The 15937-nt window shown below is 42.5% G+C and overlaps 1 protein-coding gene across 1 annotated transcript in view; it reads left to right on the forward strand.

The window, feature by feature from the left end:
- The first annotated feature begins 978 nt into the window (after positions 1-978).
- LOC120034950 (microsomal triglyceride transfer protein-like) overlaps positions 979-15937 on the forward strand; it is a 41060-nt gene continuing 26101 nt past the window's right edge. The window contains exons 1-10 of the mRNA XM_038981665.1: positions 979-1147; positions 2976-3166; positions 4384-4527; positions 6986-7093; positions 8821-9077; positions 9415-9565; positions 9992-10149; positions 10536-10704; positions 11538-11645; positions 12338-12550. Of these exons, the coding sequence (XP_038837593.1) occupies positions 1087-1147; positions 2976-3166; positions 4384-4527; positions 6986-7093; positions 8821-9077; positions 9415-9565; positions 9992-10149; positions 10536-10704; positions 11538-11645; positions 12338-12550 (1560 nt within the window). The 5' untranslated portion in view covers positions 979-1086. The remainder of the gene's footprint in view (positions 1148-2975; positions 3167-4383; positions 4528-6985; positions 7094-8820; positions 9078-9414; positions 9566-9991; positions 10150-10535; positions 10705-11537; positions 11646-12337; positions 12551-15937) is intronic.

The raw sequence follows: 15937 nt of genomic DNA on the forward strand, positions 1-15937 counted from the left end.
AAAACAATCACATTTCTAAGTGACCCCAAACCTTTGAACTGAAGTGTATATAAATAGGATTCTCCAATAAAGACAATGAGAAAAAACGACTTCAATGTCAAGGAAATGACTTCACTGCTTGATAAATTCTAGAACTGTTATTTCCCTTTCCCTCGCAATGTAGTCAAAGATAAGAATCATCCATAATGTAAACCCAGATCAATTTGTCCTTGATGCAGATAGGGGTCACAGGTCAAGGATCAGTCAGCGTCCCCTCCCACATATCCCCACATCCATCCTTACCATTAGAGTGGGAAACGCAAAACTGACCTCAAATCGGTGCTTACAAATTCCTCCACACCGCCACACAAACACGGCAGAACGCCAAGTACCTACCATTGGCCCATATGCTGTCTGTTATAGAGTGACGTGTATATACCATTTCCTTCAACGGGTGTGTGCAACAATGTCAGTCTGTTTATTGCAAAATTAGGTGAAAGGTTCAATCTCAAAATGACGAAGTCTCACTACCGAGGGGTAAATGTCACCATTGTTTTCAAACTTTTAGTCGTACGTTGAAAATGGAGAGTATTTTATTGTTTTGAACTTGTTGCTGAAAGTTGGGCTGAATTCGGCAGTATCGCTACAGCTGTGAAACTAACGTTACTGTTTTATCCTATATGTAATTGTCTCACTGATTGTTATCATGATAGGCTACTACTTGAGGACGAAACCTCGATGTCAATTCGCACTGGTGCATGCGTTGTTGATAAGGCTATCGTCCTCTTCTTATCCGATTGATCATCATGACAATTAGGTATGTCGTAACATAAATGAACTGCTCGCGTACAAAGTATCATCTCCCGCCAACAGTGGGCATTGCGCCTATCGATAGTCGAAGGGATTGTCAAATCTCAGCTCTACAAGTTAATGATTTGCTCTTTACCTCGTACTTAGTACCTGAGCGTGGAGTTTGGATTCTGCCCTCCACGCCGATTAACATAATTTGAGTAGTTTCGGGTAGCTGAGCCTTTCTTTCTGGCCTGTGAGCGCCGATCCAGTCAACGTTTACCTGCGGTCACCTTCTTGCTCCTAATAGATTGCAAAATGTTAGCTCTCTTTGTGCTTTTGCTCTGCATAACATCTTCATTTTCTGCTTCTACTAGAGGTGAGTTATTGTTTGTTTTTTCATGTACGGATATGTGTGATGAATATGTTATTTTATAATGTGTTGGTATGTTAGCAGTTGGGCTCTAGGCGTACAGTCAGTGACCTTGGAACTTCTGTCATAAAACCTTTGAATGGTCTTGCAATAACCAAGAAACCAACAAATCACTTTCACTGGAGATTCATAATTTCACAGCACATGTTTGTTCCTAAATTCAATAGTCAAATAGTTTCCTGGTGATGTAAGGTGGGCTCCCAAGTGGTGCAGCGGTCTAAGGCACTGCATCTCAGTGATAGAGGCGTCACTACAGACTCTGGTTCGATTCCAGGCTGTATCACACCCGGCCGTGATTGGGAGTCCCATAGGGCAGCGCACAATTGGCCCAGCGTCGTCCGGGTTAGGGTTTGCCTGGGGTAGGCCGTCATTGTAAATAAGAATTTGTTCTTAACTGACTTGCCTAGTTATATAAAAAATAAAGTACACTACCAATAGTAATTACTCCCCTGAACATTTAGGCAACCTGCAGGGTAGATATTGTGGATATTACTGTAGCTGGTGGTAAAGTTGTTTTTTGGGTGTCAATTCTATTAATCATAGGTGATATGAATGAAAGGAATTCTTGTTCAACTTGGTCAGTAGAAGCTAAGGCAATTGACAAAATGGTTGAATACAGCTGTCTGTGGCAGAATTTGTATGTTTGATTCAGCACTTTGTGATTGGTGATGCAACCCGAAAGTGACACGTCAGTCTTGACTCATGGCCTAATAATGTCAATTACTTTGTAATGCTACACTGTATTAGAGCAATCAAGGACTTTAATAGTCCACCCACAACATTCTCTGTCTCCAGTGTTGATTGTGTCCATCAGAAACGTAGACCATAGTAGGTTTAGCTTACAAGGGTTCTCGTAATAATGACACATTATTACAAGTTGCAATTGGACCACGATGAAGGGCTCACCTTCTGAATCCAGGATGCCTGACAGTATGAATGTATACATATTACTGTCTGTTTTTAAATCATCTGCTACAGAGGATAAGATGTTTGGAAGTATTTTGCATAAAGCTACACATGGTTTTACAAGTGTCAGTCTCATCCAGTAGTAATTAGCCTGGGGGCCAGGTAACGTGTGTAATGGTTAAACAATTAATTGTTGCCTAGCCAAAACATTACAAATCTAACAGAGTAATAAATTGATCCAATCTGAACTCAAGCCTTTTTGTTATGATTGACATACAAAGGGGAAGTATTTGACTGCTGTAAAGCAGATGATTTGAGGGAAATACCTTAATTCAATCACTGCTTAATGGTATATACCAACTATTTTGTTTAGGAGATGTTTTGACAGACATCTCACTCAGCAGTGAGGGCCATTTAGTGTTAATCACTTTGTTGACATTGTTCTGATGAAAGACCTTGATATTTATATAGAGAAACACGGGTCTAAGTGAATCCCAACCATTTGGGGTCCTCAGTGAGTTGTCAGGGTCTCAGTAGCCTGTTCAAACTGCACGTAGCCCAGTGAAACACCCTTGGTTGTCACCCAATTGACTCCAGAAAAGTAACACAGGAATATTTTACTCCAGAAAAATGACAGTTGGTTTCAATTAGCCAGGGTTAACAAATGCTTGTGTAAAAGGACGTTAAACTGGCCCCGGGCTAATTTTAACACAGTGTTAAAGATAGCCCTGGGCTAAGAGAATGCAGTTTGAAAAGGCCTAGCGGGGCTCAGAAAGAAAACTGATTTGAGAACCCCTGCTCTAAGTCACTCATCACTGTAACTTTTGATCTCACGCTGCGATTCCTGCATGCCCCCATCTTGTTTCAGGTGCTGGTGCTGCTGGACCCAGGCTGAACAATGACCAGTTGTACAAATTCAGCTATACCACCGAGGTGCTGGTGGACAGGGCCAAGGGGTCAAAGGATGGCAGTGTCGGCTATAGGATCTCCAGTGACGTAAATGTCAACTTAGTGTGGAGAGACCCCAGCAGCAAGGACGACCAGCTCATACAACTGCTGGTAAGTAATCCCACAGCACCACCTCCTCACCCTGACTTTGCCAATAGCTACATTTGAGGAAAAATGTACTTACTATGGCTGTGATATGTGGTCGTCCCACCTGGCTATCTTAAGATGAATGCACTGTTAGTCGCTCTGGATAAGAGTGTCTGCTAATTGACTCAAATTTAAATGTATGTTGGCTGGATGTACCTGAATCCCAAACCCAGCCCCTAGAACCCCAGCCCCTAAAACCCCAGCCCCTGGACCCTATGCTCTTGTGTAGGTCTGAGAGGATTGGATAGGTGTATCTGTTTTATGGCAATAACCCTACCTCGCCATATGATAGCCTAGTTGGACTTTTTGCCATATCGCTTAGACCTATCCAGTCTTTTCAGATCTACACAAATGCAGTGAGTAGGGGGTAGGGGTTGATTTAGGATTCATTCAGGGACAGACCGAGAGCCAGTTTTTGTCAAACCTGGTTGCATGTTTCCCTGGGATATTGCATTTTATAAAACCCACCTCTTGTTTTGGGAGGATACATGTTGGAGTTTATACATGCAAAATATTGTGTATTTGTATTTATTATGGATCCCCAGTAGCTGCTACTCTTCCAAAATTATGGCAGTTTATACAATTTGAAAAACATTACCATACATTTAGACTGTGTGCCCTCAGGCCCCTGCTCCACCACTACCACAGATACAGTACAAAATCCATGTGTACGTGTGCGTATGCTATCGTGTGTATGCCGTCTTTACAATGTGAAAGGAAACTCAACCACATATTGATATGATCCTGGGAAAGAGGTTCTTAATGTCTCCTGTAATTGGAAAGAATAGAAAAATAAGCGTGGTCTGATTGTGTAAAAATAGTACTTAAGTTCTGTCAGGCCCCTCTGAGTTAAAAAAAAATTGTATTTAAAAAGGCCCGGTTTCAAATAGTATTTGAATTCTGTTAAATACTTAAATTGTGCTTAATTGTGTGTGCCTGGCCCAAAAGCAGTCATCTCAAAAGTGCCAACATGCCTGCCTGGAATTCCAGACAGGCTAAACCAAACACTGACAGTTTTTGAATAGGTTCAAATAGTATTTGAAATCATTCAAAGTCTATACCTTCCACTCTGGTTGTATTCTATGGAGAATATTGATATTGAGCTGCTTGAAATGTCCTAATCCTCCTCCAAATCATCCTCCTCCAAATCATCTAACAAGCTCCTCCATTCCCATCCACAGATCTCAAACGTGAAGATAGAAAATGTGGCCCAACGCTCAGCCAAGAAGAACATATTCCAGGGCGCCACAACACAAAGCCTTCTCGGAGAGAATAAGCTGGCGGCACTGGAAAGGCCGTTCATGGTGCACCTGAAAAACGGAAAGGTAAGAGCTGTGGATGTTGGTTTGTTTCTATTGTAAGACATTTATAAAGGGGCTCATTCATACTCATAACAGGTCTTACAAATAATTACTGCATCATAATGCATTATACTTGCAGGCGCTAAGTAAAGTGTTACTGTATGTTTTTATTGATGCATAATGCTAAATTATTGATTGAACTTAAGGCAGTTACTAGGAACATGAATGTGCTTTGGGTATACTGTAGTGGAGATTATCTGCCATAGGTAGATGTAGTAGGATGTTTAATTGTTACCAGAAGTATACTAGATATACTACAAATAGCTATTTTTCTATCATTGTAGTACTATTGCTGTTATATCTTCATAGGTTAATAGTCATAAAAGTATTGTGCAATTTCTGGAGCATCATTGATGACATCTGTATTGCCGGGGACTATTAATGGAACCATAATTGGCAATGTGTTAGTGTGGTGACGCTGGAAGGGGAAATACCAGACAGATGGTGAGTACAGGGCAAGGGTCAATCCTTCAGATTGCTGGCCGGCCGGTTATCAGATCTCACGAGAGACAAGTGTGGGGGCATTGGCGTGGCAAAGGGGTGCCGTTCCTGGATGACACAGACAAGTTGAGGTGAACCAGTTGATCAGTGAATGTCCTGTTGAATGCATTGTGATCAGCTAAATCTGTTATGAAAATATTGCAAATTTAACACTGGACTGTATATATTGAAACTAAATGTATCTCATAGTGTTACGAACTATAATAAGTGACTACATACACTCACTGGCCAGTTTTATTAGGTACACCCATCTACTACCGGGTCGGACGCCCCTTTGCGTTCAACAGGAATGTTCCACAGGGATGTTGGTCCATGCTGACGTGATGGCATCACGCAGTTGATGCAGATTGAACGCCTGTTAGCCTGCATGATTCTTGCCATTCTCCTTGGACCTCTCTCATCAACAAGCTGTTTTCGCCCACAGGACTGCCGTTGACTGGATGTTTTTGTTTGTCGCACCATTATCGGTAAACCCTAGACACAGTCGTGCGTGAAAAACCCCAGGATACCATGCTCAAAGTTGTTTAGGTCACTTGTGTTGCCCATTCTAACGTTCAATCGAACAGTAACTGAATGCCTTGATGCCTGTCTGGCTGCTTTATATTACAAGCTACGGCCATGTGACATGTGAATCCATTTTCATGAACAGGGTTGTGTACCTAATAAACTGGCCGGTGAGTGTAAGATAATGAGAGAGTGACATGATTTTGAAACTTTTGTGATAGTGACCTTAGGGTGACCGTTTGTTTTTACTACAATGTGATTTATTGTCTGCAACCTTTGTACTTCTGTATTGTATTTTGGACTTTTTATGCTGTAGTCTCTGCAATGTTAGACATGGTTTTTCAGCTTCAAATGAAGCTTTCTATCTCTCCGAGTTGATAATGGCTGAATATGGACAAAATAAGGTTAAAGAATGATAGTCTTCAACAAATATAATAACTAAAACCTAATAAATCTCGTGATTGAATCTAAACCTCAAAGTGTGATTTACAGTGTGATTACGCTGCGAAGGTGAATAAGACATTTGTTTGATCGTGTCTGACTGCAGAATGTGTCTTGGGTTGCCATGGGCATTCCTTCCCAAGAAAATTACACTATGTGCCACGCCATAGCCATACTGTCAGGTTTCAGGTAAGACCCAGATGCAGACCGTGTTGAAGAAACAAACATTTATTTCTAGTACAAAGGCAGGCGGAGGTCAGTAATCCAGAGAGGGTACAAAAGGTCCAGAATGGCAGGCAGGGGCCAATAATCCAGTGAAGTGGGGCAAGATTCATTTACCTTTATTCAACTAGGCAAGTCAGTTAAGAACAAATTCTTATTTTCAATGACTGCCTAGGAACAGTGGGTTAACTGCCTTGTTCAGGGGCAGAATGACAGATTTGTACCTTGTCAGCTCAGGGATTTGAACTTGCAACCTTTTGGTTACTAGTCCAACGCTCTAACCACTAGGCTATGCTGCTGCCCCAAGGTATAGAACGACAGGCAGACTCGGGGTCAGGGCAGGCAGAACGGTCAAAACCGGGACGGACTAGAAAGCAGGAACAGGGGAACAAACGCTGGTAGGTTTCACAAAACAAAATGAATTGGCAACAGAGAACAAAGGTATAAATACACAGGATAATGAGGAAGATGGGTGACACCTGGAGGGGGATTTAGACAAGCACATAGACAGCTGAAACAGATCAGGGTGTGACACATACCTTGCCAAGAGAAAAGGAACACCCTCAAGATGCATTTCACAGTCAGACCCTACGTAGTCAGACCCTTTTCCATTTGTTGACATCTCATCATTATCTGAGGCACTTTGATAATATTAATCGGAGAAAAGTACTGCTAATTTCGCTGTTCTGTCACTTGATTCTAGTGCACTGTCGTATCATATTGACTTGTTTGTTGTTCCATGCCTCTGTTTCAGGTGAGCAGCTTTTACTGCTATAAGGCGGAGCCTGCTTTCATTAAGAACTTGAAAAGGGGTGTGGCTAGCTTGCTACAGGTGCAATCCAGATCTGGGAAGGTCATCGAGGTAAATGAGACCCAATACATATACAGTTACGGGAAATTGTGGAAACATTTAATCTGCAGTCCTATTTTAGCAGGCACTTACTAAGAGATGATGTGATAACAACGAGTACTTTTGATACACTTTTAACAAACTCAATTGGTAACCACCGCCGTGTACCAAATTGGTTCTATATATATACACACACACACACACACACACACACACACACACACACACACTACTGGTCAAAAGTTTTAGAGCACCTACTCATTCAACAAGGGTTTTTCTTTATTTTTACTATTTTATACATTGTAGAATAATAGTGAAGACAAATCAAAACTATGAAATAACACACAGAATCACGTAGTAACCAAAAAAAGTATTAAACAAATCAAAATATATTTTATATTTGAGATTCTTCAAATAGCCACCCTTTGCCTTGATGACAGCTTTGCACACTCATGGCCTTCTCTCAACCAGCTTCATGAGGTAGTCACCTGGAATGCATTTCAATTAACAGGTGTGCTTTCTTAAAAGTTAATTTGTGGAATTTCTTCCTTAATGCATTTGAGCCAATAAGCTGTGTTGTAACAAGGGGGGGGGGGGGGGGGGGAGGGGGTGTATACAGAAGCTAGCCCTACAAGTCCATATGGCATGAACAGCTCAAATAAGGAAAGCGAAACGACAGTACATTACTAAAAGACATGAAGGTCAGTCAATACGGAAAATTTCAAGAACTTTGAGAGTTTCTTCATGTGCAGTCACAAAAACCATCAAGCGCTATGACGAAACTGGCTCTCATGAGGACCGACACAGGAAAGGAAGACCCAGAGTTACCTCTGCTGCAGAGGATAAGTTCATTAGAGTTACCAGCCTCAGAAATTGCAGCCCAAATAAATGCTTCACAGAGTTCAAGTAACAGACACATCTCAACATCATCTGTTCAGAGGAGACTGTGTGAATCAGGCCTTCGTGGTCGAGTTGCTTCAAAGAAATCACTACTAAAGGACACCAATAAGAAGAAGAGACTTGCTTGTGCCAAGAAACAATGGACATTAGCCAGGTGGAAATCTGTCCTTTCGTCTGAGTCCAAATTTGAGATTTCGGGTTCCAACCGCCGTGTCTTTGTGAGACGCGTTGCTGGTGAACGGATGATCTCCGTATGTGTATTTCCCACCGTGAAGCATGGAGGAGGAGGTGTGATAGTGTAGAGGTGCGTTGCTGGTGACATTGTGATTTATTTAGAATTCAAGGCACACTTAACCAGCATGGCTGCCACAGCATTCTGCAGCGATACGCCATCCTATCTGGTTTGCGCTGAGTGGGACGATCATTTGTTTTTCAACAGGACAATGACCCAACACACCTCCAGGCTGTGTAAGGGATATTTGACCAAGGAGGAGAGTGATGGAGTGCTGCTTCAGATGACCTGGCCTCCATAATCACCTGACCTCAACCCAATTGAGATGGTTTGGGATGAGTTGAACTGCAGAGTGAAGGAAAAGCAGCCAACAAGTGCTCAGCATATGTTTGAACTCCTGTTGGAAAAGCATTCCAGGTGAAGCTGGTTGAGAGAATACCATGAGTGTGCAAAGCTGTCAGCCACCCTTTGCCTTGATATTTGAAGAATCTCAAATTTAAAATGTATTTTGATTTGTTTAACACTTTTGGTTACTCCATGATTCCATGTGTTATTTCATTTCTGTTGTGAGTACTTTTGGTTGGCTGACTGATCTTTCTGGGAACAGAATGACGTGTCCGGGAGGTGTACGGTAGAGTACAAGGCTGCCCAAGGCCAGGTGACAAGGACAAAGGCTTTGGAGACCTGCAAGACCGCAGAGACCGGCTTCACCACCTACATTCAGGTCCTGGGCGTGAGTGGGGAGTCCAGCTCTGTCACTGTTTTCACCCTGGAGGATGGCTTCATTAAGTCAGCCACAGCCAAGGAGACTCACATCTTAGCAGTCAACGCACGCCGCACCACCGCCGCTAAAATAGTGTCCAGGTAAGGTGTGACACAAATCAAATTTGATTTGTCACATGCGCCAAATACAACATGAAATGCTTACTTACAAGCCCTTAACCAACAATGCGGCTTTAAGAAAAATAAGACGCAAGGGAGTCAAATGGAATTTTAATGGTGAAATTCTGCTGTAAACTTTGAGGCAATAGTTTTATTTCTTCTTTTTGTTTACTAAATTAATCCAACACATGCATTCTTTCATTGTAAAAGTAATGTTCTTTTTTCACTTACTGATTTGAGTAGGCTTTCTGAGAGCATCAATTGCAAGGAACAGAAACTGATTGATTGATTTGGATTTGTTAATTTATGTTGTCCTCAGGCAAAACTTGACGCTGGTAACAATTGAGGCTGGGCCATTTGAGGCTGCGGGGAAGAATGTCGCCAGTGTTGTCAAATCACTTGATGAGAAATTGTATGCTGTTGGTGTGACAGCTGAGAAGGTCAAATCCCAATGCAAGGGCTGTCAATCGGTGAGTGGTTGTGAGAAACAATAAAGTAAAAAAGTGCTTCATGTTGTTTTCAACCTTGGACACTGACTTTTTCCTCTGAAAGGTTCCAATATAGCCTTCAATATAATCTTAAATTCAGCTATTACATTGACGGTATTGACTCCCAAACTAAATGCTTCAAAAATGACTCTTTGCTAAAGAATAATTCAAAGGGGCAGAGGAAAACTGTACTATGCTGGCCTGGTTGATTGCTGGAATGGTGCTAGAATGAAATAATCAGAACCAACAGAGTACAGGGTGTTACAATAGTGTGAAAAGCCCTTGTGAAGTCTGAATTTACCAACGCTATACCACACTATCAATGCATGTCCTTGCCGACCAAACATGTCATTAAGAAATTACAATTTTTTTCCCCTTTCTTTTCCTCTTCTCTGCTCATCCCGATAGCTGTTTGAGCACTGGAAAGAGGTCCAGAAGCAGTTTGAACCAGATAGCTTGTCAAAGGCCATCGCTCCCCGACGCTTCCTGGCTCTCATCCAAAGCATAAGGAAAGCCTCCAAGGACGAGATCCTCCAAGTGCTGAAGAGCTCCACCAAGACTGCCCTGTAAGGCCAAGCACTTACCCACCTCTCTCTCTCTCTCTCTTCCTTTATCTTTCTGTCTGCCTCTTTCTCTCACTCTCCTCTTTTTTTTCTCTTTTTGTCTTTCCCGCTTCACTCCTTCTCTTCTCTATTTTCACTTCTCTTCTATTGCTCTTTCTCTTCTCAATCTCTTGTATTCTCCTCTTTTTTATGTATGTTTGTCTTTTTCTCTCTCTCAGGCTGTGATGCTTTCTTATGAGATGTAGTGGCTCGTCACCCCATTTCCTTGCTGTCTGTCTCTCGCCCTGTGTTTCTTTTGGCCAGAGCCACATAGTTAACTATATAGGGAATATTGTGCCATTTTAGACTTCTGACTCACTGTCTCTCTCCAACTCTGTCGGGGTCTGCAGACCTCAGGTGGTGGATGCCGTGACCTCGTCCCAGACGCCCGCCTCCCTGGACGCCATGCTGCAGTTCCTCAACTTTGCCGACCCCAAAGGCCTGGTTCTGCAGGAAAGGTTCCTGTACGCCTGCGGCTTCGCCTCGCACCCCAACGAAAGAATGCTACAGGCTTTGGTGGTGAGTGGCCAATGGCTGCCACTTGCTTAAACTCTACAAACCAAAATGAATGAAATGCATGTCCAACAAAGCGGGATGGGAGAAATGATTTGGTAAAAGTCAGTTCAACGTTTTCAGTTGGTTAGACAGATATGTCATTGTGACTTCTGACAGGCACCGCAACACAACACTAGAACACTAGACCCATGCACTGCCAGGTGCATGGGTCTAGTGTTGTGTTGCGGTGCCTGTGTAAGGGCTATTTGACCAAGAAGGAGAGTGATGGAGTGCTGCTTCAGATGACCTGGCCTCCACAATCACCCGACCTCAACCCAATTGAGATAGTTTGAGATGAGTTGGACCGTAGAGTGAAGGAAAAGCTGCCAACAAGTTCTCAGCATATGTGGGAATTTCTTCAAGACTGTTGGAAAAGCATTCCAGGCGAAGCTGGTTGAGAGAATGCCAAGAGTGTGCAAAGCTGTCATCAAATGCAAAGGGTGGCTATTTTGAAGAACCTCAAATATAAAATATATTTTAATTTAACACTTTTTTTGGTTACTACATGAGTCCATATGTGTTATTTCATAGTTTTGATGTCTTCACTATTATTCTACAATGTAGAAAACAGTACAAATAAAGAAGAACCCTTGTTGAATGAGTAGGTGTTCTAAAACTTTTGAACGATAGTGTGTACACAAAGAATTTGTGGTGCAGTTGTTTCTCTTTCTCTTCGACGTTGCATCTACTCTTCCTCTCAAACAACTTTCAAAATTGCAATTATATTTAAAATGTTTTTTTTGTGTACTGTATGATAAAACATATGGCGATTTAATTACACGCATTGTTTTTTTCAGGACATTTCAAAGGGCAAGATTGTCAGTAATGACATCAAAGAGTCGGTGGTGATCATCATGGGTGCCCTTGTGCACAAGCTCTGTCAGAAAGGAGGTTGTGAGCTACCAGTGAGTATCGAATATGTTTGACCCTATGTCTGTAATGAGGGGAGTTGTACAAAATTCTTAAAGGGATTCACACATTCTGTTTACTTCATATTCATCTCCAGCACCACCCCAACATCAACATATGTGAAAATGGTGTTTCGTAGTTCAAAAGATGGAGGAAGATGACTGTTTCTGATGACATCATCTGTTGTGCATCATGTAATTTTAACCAACTATGAGTAGGCATTGTGAGTAGGCATTGTCGCGATGAATGTGAAGTAGAAATGAGCCAACTGAGCCAAGTGCGACTATTGGAATGCCAGACTGGAATAGTGTAGTGATACAATAGTGAGACGTAGCTGTGTCTGATTGTTCGAATAGATACAGAAATTATCCCTGTGATGGATTTGGGCTCTGAGTGGCGCAGCGGTCTAAGGCACTGCATCTCCGTGCTAGAGGCATCACTACAGACCCTGGTTCAACTCCAGGCTGTATCACAACTGTCCATGATTGGGATTCCCATAGGGCGGCACACAATTGGGTTAGGGTTTGGCCGGGGTAGGCCGTCATTGTAAATAAGAATTTGTTTTTAACTGACTTGCCTAGTTAAATAAAATCAATATGATCCTTTTGTGAAATGCACCAAAGAAAGTCACAATTTCTTAAAAGGAACTATTCAATGGCTGACTTATTTTGTGTCATGTACAACCCAGACTGTGGTTGAGGTGAAGAAAATGATTCTGGAAGGACCCGACAGTACGCAGGTGGAGTCAGACGTTCAGATGTACCTGCTAGCGCTGAAGAACTCCCTGCTGCCCGAGGCCATTCCCCTGTTTTCCAAATATGCTGAGTCGGAGGTCGGAGCCTACTGCACCATCTCTCTCACAGCCCTGCAGAGATACGATGTCGCCCTCATCACAGACGAGGTGAGGCCATTTGACGTCTAAATTCACAGGGGAAGTGCAGGATGAGGGAAGCTGGATTGCCATTCCCAGAGCCATATATTTAGATATATTTCTCGTATTTCGATATACCCTTAGTATGTATGGGGACACCTGCTGTAAAGTAACAAAATGTGGAAAAAGTCTGAATACTTTCCAAGTGCACTGTATATGCTGTTGTATGTATGTATGTACAGTGCATTCGGAAAGTATTCAGACCCCTTGACTTTTTCACGTTTTGTTACTTGACAGCCTTATTCTAAAATGGATTCAATTGTTTTTCCCCCTCACCAATCTACACACAATACCTCATAATGACAAAGCAAAAACAGGTTTAGAAATGTTAGCTAGTTTTTTATATTTTTTAATCACATTTGCGTAAGTATTCAGACCCTTTACTCAGTACTTTGTTGAAGCACCTTTGGCAGTGATTACACCCTCGAGTCTTCTTGGGTGTGACGCTACAAGCTTGGCACACCTGTATTTGGAGAGTTTCTCCCATTCTTCTCTGCAGATCCTCTCAAGCTCTGTCAGATTGGATGGGGAGCGTCATTGCACAGCTATTTTCAGGTCTCTCCAGAGATGTTCAAGTCCGAGCTCTGGCAGGGCCACTCAAGGACATTCAGAGACTTGTCCTGAAGCCACTCCAGCGTTGTCTTAGCTGTGTGCTTAGGGTGGTTGTCCTGTTGGAAGGTGAACCTTCACCCCCAGTCTGAGGTCCTGAGTGCTCTGGAGCAGGTTTTCATCAAGGATCTCTCTGTACTTTGCTCTGTTCATCTTTCCCTCGATCCTGACTAGTCTCCCAGTCCCTGCCACTGAAAAACATCCCCACAGCATGATGCTGCCACCACCATGCTTCACGTTAGGGATGGTGTTAGATGGGTGATGAGCTGTGCCTGGTTGTCTCCAGACGTGACGCTTGGCATTCAGGCCAAAGAGTTCATTCTTGGTTTCATCAGACCAGAGGGTCCTTTAGGTGCCTTTTTTCAAACTACAAGCAGACTGTCGTGTGCCTTTTACTGAGGATTGGCTTCCGTCTGGCCACTACCATAAAGGCCTGATTGGCGGAGAGTTGCAGAGATGGTTGTCCTACCTGGAAGGTTCTCCCATCTCCACAGAGAAACTCTAGAGCTATGTCAGAGTGACCATCGAGTTCTTGGTCACCTCCCTGACCAAGGCCCTTCTCCCCCGATTGATCAGTTTGGCCAGGCAGCCAGCTCTAGGAAGAGTCTTGGGGGTTCCAAACTTCTTCCATTTAAGAATGATGGAGGCCACTGTGTTCTTGGGGACCTTCAATGCTGCAGACATTTTTGGAATCCTTCCCCATATCTGTGCCTCGACACAATCCTGTGTTGGAGCTCTATGGACAATTCCTTCATCCGCATGGCTTGGTTTTTGCTCTGACATGCACTGTCAACTGTGGAACCTTACATAGACAGGTGCGTGCCTTTACAAATCATGTTCAATCAATTTAATTTAACACAGGTGGACTCTAATAAAGTTGTAGAAACATTTCAAGGATGATCAATGGAAAGAGGATGCACCTGAGCTCAATTTCGTGTCTCATACCAAAGGGTCTGAATACTTAAAGTAAATAAGCTATTTCTGTTTTTAATAAATGTGCAAACATTATGAAAAACCTGTTTTCACTTTGTCATCATGGGGTATTGTGTGTAGATTTATTTTTTAATTTTTTAAAATACATTTTAGAATAAGGCTGTAACGTAACAAAATGTGAAAAAGTCAAGGGGTCTGACTACTTTCCGTGTGTGTTGTCCATGTATTTCCGTCTTAGAGAAACACACACAGTTGGAAGTTTACAGACACCTTAGCCGAATACATTTAAACTCAGTTTTCCACAATTTCTGACATTTAATCCTAGTAAAAATTCCATGTGTTAGGTAAGTTAGGATCACCACTTTTAAGAATGTGTAATGTCAGAATAATAGTAGAGTGATTTATTTCAGCTTTTATTTCTTTCATCACATTCCCTGTGGGTCAGAAGTTTACATACACTCAATTAGTATTTGGTAGCATTGCCTTTAAATATTTTCCCTTGGGTCAAACGTTTCGGGTAGCCTTCCACAAGCTTCCCACAATAAGTGAATTTTGGCCCAATAAGTGAATTTTGGCCCATTCCTCCTGACCGAGCTGGTGTAACTGAGTCAGGTTTGTAGGCCTCCTTGCTCGCACACGCCGAGGTCAGGGCTTTGTGATGGCCACTCCAATACCTTGACTTTGTTGTCCTTAAGCCATTTTGCCACAACTTTGGAAGTATGCTTGGGGTCATTGTCCATTTGGAAGACCCATTTGCGACCAAGCTTTAACTTCCTGACTGATGTCTTGAGATGTTGCTTCAATATATCCACATAATTTTCCTCCCTCGTGATGCCATCTATTTTGTGAAGAGCACCAGTCCCTCCTGCAGCAGAGCACCCCCACAACATGATGCTGCCACCCCCGTGATTCACGGCTGGGATGGTGTAATTCGGCTTGCAAGCCTCCCCTTTTTTCCTCCAAACATAACGATGGTCATTATGGCCGAACAGTTCTATTTTTGTTTCATCAGATCAGAGGACATTTCTCCAAAAAGTACGATCTTTGTCCCCATGTGCACTTACAAACCGTAGTCTGGCTTTTTTATGGCGGTTTTGGAGCAGTGGCTTTTTCCTTGCTGAGTGGCCTTTCAGGTTATGTTGATACAGGACTCGTTTGACTGTGGATATAGATACTTTTGTATGTGTTTCCTCCAGCAGCATCTTCACAAGGTCCTTTGCTGTTGTTCTGGGATTGATTTGCACTTTTCACACATACGTTCATCTCTAGGAGACAGAACGCGTCTCCTTCCTGAGCGATATGACGGCTGCGTGGTCCCATGGTGTTTATACTTGCGTACTATTGTTTGTACATATGAACGTGGTACCTTCAGGCGTCTGCTCCCAAGGATGAACCAGACTTGTGGGGGTCTAGAATTTTCTTCTGAGGTCTTGGCTGAATTCTTTTGATTTTCTCATGATGTCAAGCAAAGAGGCACTGAGTTTGAAGGTAGGCCTTGAAATACATCCACAGGTACACCTACAATTGACTCAGGCTAATTGACATCATTTATCAGAAGTTTCTCAAGCCATGGCATCATTCTCTGGAATTTTCCAAGCTGTTTAAAGGCACAGTCTACTTAGTGTGTGTAAACTTCTGACCCACTGGAATTGTGATACAGTGAAATAATCTGTCTGTAAACAATTGCTGGAAAAATTACTTGTGTCATGCACAAAGTAGGTGTCCTAACAGGCTTGCCAAAACTAAAGTTTGTTAACAAGGAAATTGTGGAGTGGTTGAAAAACGAGTTTTAATGACTCCAACCTAAGTGTATGT

This window comes from Salvelinus namaycush, chromosome 42 (assembly GCF_016432855.1).
Source record: "Salvelinus namaycush isolate Seneca chromosome 42, SaNama_1.0, whole genome shotgun sequence".
In the NCBI taxonomy this organism is placed as follows: domain Eukaryota; kingdom Metazoa; phylum Chordata; class Actinopteri; order Salmoniformes; family Salmonidae; genus Salvelinus; species Salvelinus namaycush.